We start from the raw sequence: 7,838 nt of genomic DNA, 5'->3' as shown, positions 1-7,838 counted from the left end.
CCTCACTTCACTGCTGTGAAATGACTTCAAGTATCCGGATTTAATACACTACAAGAGGAAGAGGATTCCATGGGTAAGTGCACAGAGAGGGAGAAGTACACAGCGGTGGCTCCAAATAAAACCGCAAGGCTGAACTCCGAGCCTGGGCGCAGCGAGAGCGCAACTTTGCCACCAGGGGGCACCAGAGATCACGTCCAGTGTCTGGGCCCTCGCGGCCTCGCGGACCCAGGATTGGTGGAAGCACTGGGGAGGTGTCTGACACTTACACGAGGCCGGACCCTGATCACCCATCCCTCACCCCAGGCCCAATTTCTCATCACAGGTCATTCTCGCTCTGGGCAGTTCCCCTAGAGTTATTGGTGAGAAACCTTCCGTTCTGCAAAGATGAATAGATCGACGTCTTGAAAAGACCCCACGGCCGGCAGCTGAGGGGCTGCACGCTCAACCTTCGGGGTTCACAAAAAACTCCCCACGTGCTGCCACCCCACGGGCTGGGCACACAGGTTCGTGTGCTGGCGCTTCAGCAGGATCCTAGGGTACGCGATTCGCCAGACCCTCCAGACCCTTCTCCCTAGGCCGGCACAAAGATGAGGGCGGGGGCGGGGAGGGGTGGGGACGAAGGGCCAGGCTAGGAAGGGGCCTTTAACCACCTCTCCGCAATTGCCTCTGACTCACTAATCTGCCCAGTACTGAAGCTGAGTCGGGCCTGCATCCCACGCTTTGGGGCAGAGGCAGGGGTCCTTGGTCTCGAGCTCTAGCATCCATTATCCACCCTGCCCTCTATTAACGGCCCAGAGAGAAGCAGGAACCGTTTAACAGACCTCTTCCAGCTCTCAAAGGAGTTTGATATAATTTAAACCCGGACCTGCCGTTCGTGTGGGCTTCAGACTCCCGCGCGCCGCCGCCTTTAACGTGGCAAACACTTCAGTCAATTATCCCCCTCGCGGAGCTTCTATTTAAAGAGACATTGTCAGGTTCTTAAGCCTCGGATCAGACCCGCTGCTTTCTGCTTCACATACAAAGACTCAAAACACGAGTTCTTTGAGGATTGGAAGAAATACAATTAATCAAAGCCTTCGCAACCGTTCCCCCCTGCGGGAGCACCCACGTGCAAGACCGGGAGCTGCGAGGCGGTGGGGGCGGGGGAAGTGCTAAGTCCTTTCCATTTCAGGCCTCTGAGAGTGAGAGGAAACAGGCTCAAGAGCCCAGAGCTGGGCTGGGCGAGGGGGGCGAGGGGGGCGCGTCAGCGGGATGGGGGGAATGACCCCACATTGTCGATGAAGTTGAATCTTGGGTCTGACTCCGGCTGAGGCAGAAGAAGCTGGTTCAAGGGACAACTAGCATTCCTCCCACCCCCAAACTATGCTTTCAATGTCTTGAGGCAGGAGTTTCTCCCCCTAAAAATGTAACCTCCAGACTCCTTCCCTCCCGTTCAGAAAGGCTCCGAGGCCCATCTCCAGGCTCCCCTTCTCCATCACTCCAACACAAGGGGAAGGGATACTTAGGTCATGTGGGGCATTACTGTCAGCATCACTGGGGTAGGGGGGGCAGGGGTTGAGGGGTGGGGGAGTGGGAGTGGGGGGGAGGAGGGAGGCTAGGCCTTTGTTCTACAGGACAACTCTTCTGCCTGGCTGGCTGACTAGGGTGTGGGAAAACCCGGCAAGGGGAAGGAAACCCGGCAGGAGCCTGAAAGACGCAGGAGTGCGCCTTAGCGCTCAGGGAAGGGGGTCCAGCTGGAAAGCTGTAGCCCATGGATCCAGTCTTCTACTTCTCGCTTCCAGGACTGGAACGGCAGGCCTTTAGAAAAGGTGAGAGACTCGGGCAGTGAATACCAACAAGCACAAAAAAGAAACAAGATAGGGGTCCGTTTCGGAGAGAGGGCTGAGGGAGGTCTCACCTTGGCAGCAGGGACAGGTGCTAGGATCTGGGGGTGGGAAACTGCCAGGAAGGTGAGGGACCTGGGAAAAAGAAATCCCAGTGGAGCAGAGAGGGCAAGGTGGGGGGAGCAGGGCTCGGCCTCGAGGCTGTTTACTGCTGAGCGTGCAGCGCCGCGGCCTCCGTGCCCGCCTGCCAAGGCTGCGGCCCAGGCACCGAATGGGGCAGAGCGTTGGGCTCTAATTCTGGGCCGCTCTCGGGCCCAGGTGCTTCCCCGACCAGGCTGGGGATGTCTGGAGCTGTAGAGCGTCGGCGCAAACCCGAGCGGCCAGAGCCGGGGCCGCCCTCGGGGTGGGGGCTAAGGCCGACGGGGGCTTGCACTAAGGCTGGGGGCGCTCCCTCCAGCACCTCCTGCGAACGCCACCGCCCAACGCCTGAAGACTGGGGCGAGTGTGGTTGTGCCATCAGGGCTCCCGCCCGCAGTCGAGCCGCCTCCTCTTCGGTCACGGCACCCAACGCCAGGCTCATGCTCCGGCCCAGCTCCGGCCGCTCGCTGCCCTGCACCCGGTGCCGACCGAAGCCCTTACCCCCTGAGCCAGCCTCGCCGCCGTGACCATGGCCGCCGGCCGCTCGAGCAAAGCGCGCCAGGAGCGGCCGCGGTAGGCGGCGGGGACTGGGTCTTCGGCGCTCCGGGCTGGGCGCGGGAGCCGGACGGCCAGGGGGGCTGTCGGAGTTGGAGCCCCGGGCCGCGGCGGCGGCGGCTGCGCGGCCCCAGGGCCCGGTGAGGGCCTGCACACAGGTCCCGTGGCCGCTGGCGGCGGCCAGTTGCAACGCCGTGTGGCCCGCCCGGTTGGTGCGGTCGAGGCGCAGGCCGAGGCGGCGGAAAGAGCGCACCAGGAACTCGAGCACCGCCCCGTGGCCGCACGCTGCCGCCCACATCACCGGGCTATTGCCCGCCGAGTCGGCCGCCTCGGGGTCGCCGCTGAACTGCACCAGCAGTTGCACGGCGTCCAGGTGGCCCCGCTCGCACGCCAAGCTGAGCGCCGTGCGGCCGCGCTCGTCCCGCAGGTTCACTGCTGCACCCTGCTCTAGCAGTAGTCGCACAAAGCGCGCGCGCAGCGCGGGGTCTGGCAAGCCCACGGCCACCATGAGCGGCGTGCGGCCCTGCTCCGCGCGGCAGTCGATGATGCTGCGGTCCAGCGCGTCCAGCACAAAGCGGGCCAGGTGCACTTTGCCCGCCTGCATGGCCTCCAGGAAGGTACGCGTACCCGCTCGGGGGCACAGGTCCTTGGGCTTGAGCATGGCCTCGGCCGCCGCGCCCAGGCGGCCCGGCAGCTCCGCACGGGGGCGCCCCTGTTTCTGAGCCCCACCGGGCTCCGGCCCCCGCCGACGCTCGGGTATGGCTCCCTCCACGCGTGGGCGGCTGCGGCCGAGGGTCCTGAGGTTCCCACTCTGTCCTCCAGCTGCCCCGCCGCTCCTGGGCCGCACGCCCGGCGTCTCGCTGCTCCTTCCCTGGGCTTCCCGCCTGATGGTGTAGGTTGCTCGCTACTCCGGGCTCCGCGCCTGGCCCGCCACAAGACGACGGGAGCCGAAGCTCGGGCCCCTCCTGACTCTCCCGCTGCTTTCCCAGTGTCCGGCGCCCCTCAGTCCGTCGTGGCTGGGAGCCACGCCACTCACCCACACCCGGGGCAGCACCGCTCCCCTGCTGAGACGGTGGCGCCCGCCGTGCGCGCCTGCCTCTAGCCCTGGCGGGGCGCGCCGCTCCTCAATCTCCCGGCGCCGCTCCTCCGCCTCCTCCCCTCTCGCGGGGGCCGGGCCACGCCAGGGCGCTTGCTCCTTACTTGGGGGGCTTGGCGGCGCGGGAGTCGCCGCCCGCATAGATACCTGGTTTTATAGTCTCGGGGGTCTGCATGGCAATGGCTACTCAGGAAGCGGGCTGAGCCGTCAGGGCCGAAACTGACGGGGCGGCGGAGACCGCCCCTGACCTTCACCCACCTCTCGGTGGGCCACGACGTCGGGGAGCAGCTTCTCCTCCGCGCTTCCCTGGGGCTGCGGCAGCGGGGGCGGGGCGGGGGCTGCTCGCAGGGGGCCACATGCACCCGACCGGGCCAATCCCAAAGTCACAGTCTTCTCTCCCCACCCTCCGCCCCCACCGGAGTCGGTGCCCGGGGCTCCATAGAAACTGGAGGGACCCTGAGCCCGTCGAAGAAGACGAGGGCTGCCCCCATCGGTGCGGCTGGAAGGAAGTGGGACCCCATGAGGGCAGAACTGGACCATAAGCACGCTGGGGGTGGTGGCGAAAGGCGGACGGGGAGTAAATCACTCCCCAAATCGGGGAGGGGGGAGTACCTACGCTGCGCGGGGTCGGGGGCCCTCAGTCTGGCTGGGAACCGCCACTGGAAGTGTAGCGAATCACGCACGCACACACAATTGTTCCTCCCGCACACGCTTATTCGGCGCGGGGGTGGCGGTGGGGGAGTGCGCTCTCGTATCTCGGACGTCTCCAACCGAGACTAACGCGCCCGCCTGCCAGCTCCCGGCGGCTGAGAAGCTGGCGGTGCGGAGACGCGGCGAGTGGAGCGGGCGCCTTAAGATCCGGGAGTACTGCAGCCGCGTTAGCAACTCCTCGGTGCCGCCTCCCCGCTGTTTCAGGACCCATCGCCACCCCGGAAAGAGCAAGGGACATGCACACCTCCCCCAGGGTCCCCATCTCCCTCTTGAGCACAAAACCACCCCCAGACCACAGGGCTCTGACCTTGACCACTAGCTGAACCCTTCCGAGATAAGAAGAGAGCACGAATCAACAGAGTGTGAGAAAACTACCGTATCCCCTCTCCCTCCGGCCCGCTGCTCCGCCCTGGGGGGGTGGGGGGGGAGGAGCAGGCCTCGGAGGAGGGGAGTCAGAGCACCTAAGAGCTGCAGAGGGTGGGAAGGTGTGTAGGGTTGGAATGGATATTTGTGAAAAAAGAAGTGAGTCAGGTATCGACTACAGAATTTACTGAGACTTTTTGTGAGCTAGGTATTGTGTGTTCCCAGCCGTGGGAAATACAGAGGCGGAAATTCGGTTCTGGATGGAAGAAACCTCCCCTCTCAAGCGGGAAAACAAGATCGGGACATAAAAAGTCGAGTTTATCGCCTAGGGGCTGAATACGTATGTTAAATACAAAACGGAGACAGTCCCTGGAGGAGAAAATGGAGTTGTGGGGAAAGGCGGACTCTAGGGTCTTCTGAGAATAGGGCTTCTGAGATGGTCTTCAAGGATGTGTGGGAGCTGGCTGCTAAGAAACAAGGGCACGTAAGCAGGGAAAACACCTTTAGTGCTGAGGGCTGCTTTAAGGGGTCCCTTTATATGAAAGACACGAAATTAAGGGAAGAATAAAGGTGTCCTCAGCCTGGGTAAAGCAGTGACCAGAAGCTTTGCAGCAGGCTCTGCCTGGGGAAAGGTATGGGCAAGGAGAGGATTTGCCTCTGGGAAAAGCCCGTGGGCCCAGATGGGGGAGTGGCAAAGTGGGCACATAGCTCTGCACCCTGAGCTTCTCACCTCTCTCCAGCTCCCAGGCTTCAGAGATGCCCACATGGCATCGGGGCCAGCCGTGAAGCAGGGACTCCCACTTCCCTCTCTCCTGGACGGAGCATGTGATGTATGCCTGTGCACACCGTGAAGCGTCCCCCTTCTGACTTTTTGAATTTTTTAATCCCCCTACTCTGAGATCTGCCGCTTTTCTCTCATGGTGTCACCGAAAGGGCATTTGACAGCAGAGTTAAGTCCCAGCTTGAAGGCATTTACTAGCAGTGTGGCTCCAGGCCTGCATGCTCTCATCTGCAAAAGGAAGCCAAGAACACCAACCCTGCCTGCTGCAAGCAACAGCAAGCTAGGGAGTGTCAGGGAAAGAGCTGCACAGTTATTCAGAGTGCAGAAAGCCCAATCCCACCCACAGACCTGCGGGCCCCACCTGGAGTAGGAATAGACTCGCCAAGCCTAGTAAGGACGCAGGAATGCTCTCCCTGTTTACTCAGGTAGCAGAAGAAAGGTTTTCTTCTCTTCATGACTCAATTTTCCTTTTCTGCAGCATGAAGAAAATTGCTTTCTTCTCTTCTTTCTCTGTTTCCAGGGTTAGGGGAGGGGGTATCCCAGGAAACTGTGTGGCAGGCCAGCCCAACAATCCAGGCAGTGACACTCCCAGGTGGAGGAGAGAAGCAGCAGGAACACAGAAGGGGCACCGGTCCCAAAGAGCCCTGCCCCTCCTCCCTGAGCCAGCTCAGCCTCATTTTTGTCCTTTTTCTCTGTGGTGGATGGAGAGAGTGCCGGGGAAGAAGAGGAGCTGAATCAGGGCCTCACCCTGGCCCGTCAGAGTGTGCTGTGCTGGGTACTCTCTGGAAGGAGCGGCCGTTCCATTGCCCCAGCTGGTACTACCAACCCAGCCAGGCCTGAGGTGGGATGGGGGGGGGCAGTGCCACGTCTCATGCCCTAAAGCCTTTGCTCTGACTTCCCAGTGGGCTCAGCATGTTCTGAGCAGAAAAGAAATAGCAACGATGAAAAAAAGCTGAGACTCTGCTGAGGAGCATCGAGGCCCCAACAGCCGGAATTAGAAGCTGTCGCTTACGGAGCTGAAGGCTGACAGGCGATGGAGCTGAGGCAGGCAGGGGGCAGGCAGGCACGCCACACTCCCCTTCCCTCCCACCTGCTGAGCCTCCCCCTTGCAGGCCCCAGGCTGGCAAAAGGGCTTCCTCCCAGAGGCGGCTCAGGCCTGCAGTCTGTCACTCTGTCTGCAGCTGCCCCCCTTCGCAGGCCCCCTTCTTTCTTCCTCAAGTGTCACCAGCCCCCTCACCCTGTCACGTTGCACCAGCTCAGCAGGGTTGGGCCTGGTGGCACGTGGCTGGGAGATCCAGAGAGCTGGGGGGGGTGGGTTGTGAGTCAGCAGGGGACTCTGGCGTCTGAGTCAGCAGTGGGATTGGGAAGGGGATAGGGACCCTTCTTTTGATGCAAAAGGTGAAACTGAGGCATGCCAAGTGGATAGGGAAGCTGGCCTCAGCGCCACAGATCTGCAGCAGGAGTGGAAGCCAGGTGTTCTCCCCTTGCTCTAGAGCCCTGAGGGAGGGCATCAGTTCTTCCTCTGCACATCCCCTGAGGCCAGAGATTAATTCCCATCCAGGGCCCAAGGACTGTGGCATTTTCCCAGGGGCACCCTGCCCTTTTTCCAGAGGACAGAAAGCAGGGAGGTGGGTATTTGCCCTGCCCTCCTGGGAAGCCCCCAGCCTGCTGTGCAGAGGCCTCTCCGGGAGGGAGGACTGTATCCCCTTCCCTATTCCTGGGCTTCTCAGCCCCAGACTGGAGGCCTAGAGACTCTGCCTGGCCTGACTGAGGGGCAGAGAAGGCAGTCTTCTTCCCCTGAGCGGTCACTGGTCAAAGCTAGGGACTGCCCAGTGGGCCCTATTTGGCACTGGCTCCGGCTTATGCCCCATGCCCAGGTCAGTGAGTTCCTCTAGGCCTGGATCCTCATCCCTGTGAGGTTCTACCCCTGGGTTGGGGAGGAGATGGGACAGCTGAGTGCTCAGCTGGAGTGCTGAAGACAGGGCACTGCCCTGGGATGTAGGTGTCCCGCCCTCCGCTGTCTCCAGTGTGTATGCAGGCTGACCAATGACAGGCCTTACTCCTGTGAATGCGCAGGCCCCTAGCCTCACCCTGCAGCCAGGGACTGCTAGCATCACAGAGATCAAGCCCCCAGAGGGATGGGGGGAGAGGCTAATGGCATTTGCTATAACTCTCTGATAAGAAAACAGTCCAGAATCAACACCCACCCTGCCTCTCCGAAGCCAGTGTCTGTTTTCATTTGGGATTTGGGACTATGCCAATAGGTGCAGTGAACAGCTGCCCAGAAGCCTCTCTACAGCCTGTGTTTGGGTCAACCATAACGGCCCCAGAAGCCTGAGAATACGACCGGTCTAAGTCTGCCTAAAGGGGC

General features: G+C 61.7%; 1 protein-coding gene across 1 annotated transcript; it reads right to left on the bottom strand.

Annotated features, from left to right (window-relative positions):
* Nucleotides 1-2,028: 2,028 nt before the first annotated feature.
* On the bottom strand, nt 2,029-3,262 carry ANKRD63 (ankyrin repeat domain 63). The gene has a single exon (XM_032621055.1). It carries the CDS (start codon nt 3,175-3,177, stop codon nt 2,029-2,031), a length of 1,149 nt encoding a protein of 382 aa, XP_032476946.1. The 5' UTR covers nt 3,178-3,262.
* Between the last annotated feature and the right edge of the window lie 4,576 nt (nt 3,263-7,838).

This window comes from Phocoena sinus, chromosome 2, assembly GCF_008692025.1.
Source record: "Phocoena sinus isolate mPhoSin1 chromosome 2, mPhoSin1.pri, whole genome shotgun sequence".
Taxonomy (NCBI): Eukaryota; Metazoa; Chordata; class Mammalia; order Artiodactyla; family Phocoenidae; genus Phocoena; species Phocoena sinus.
This window is presented reverse-complemented; position numbering and strand designations above follow the sequence as displayed.

What these genes read in the sequence shown, in the direction of transcription:
- ANKRD63 (XM_032621055.1), bottom strand. Translation starts at nt 3,177, where the DNA reads ATGCTCAAGCCCAAGGACCTGTGCCCCCGAGCGGGTACGCGTACCTTC.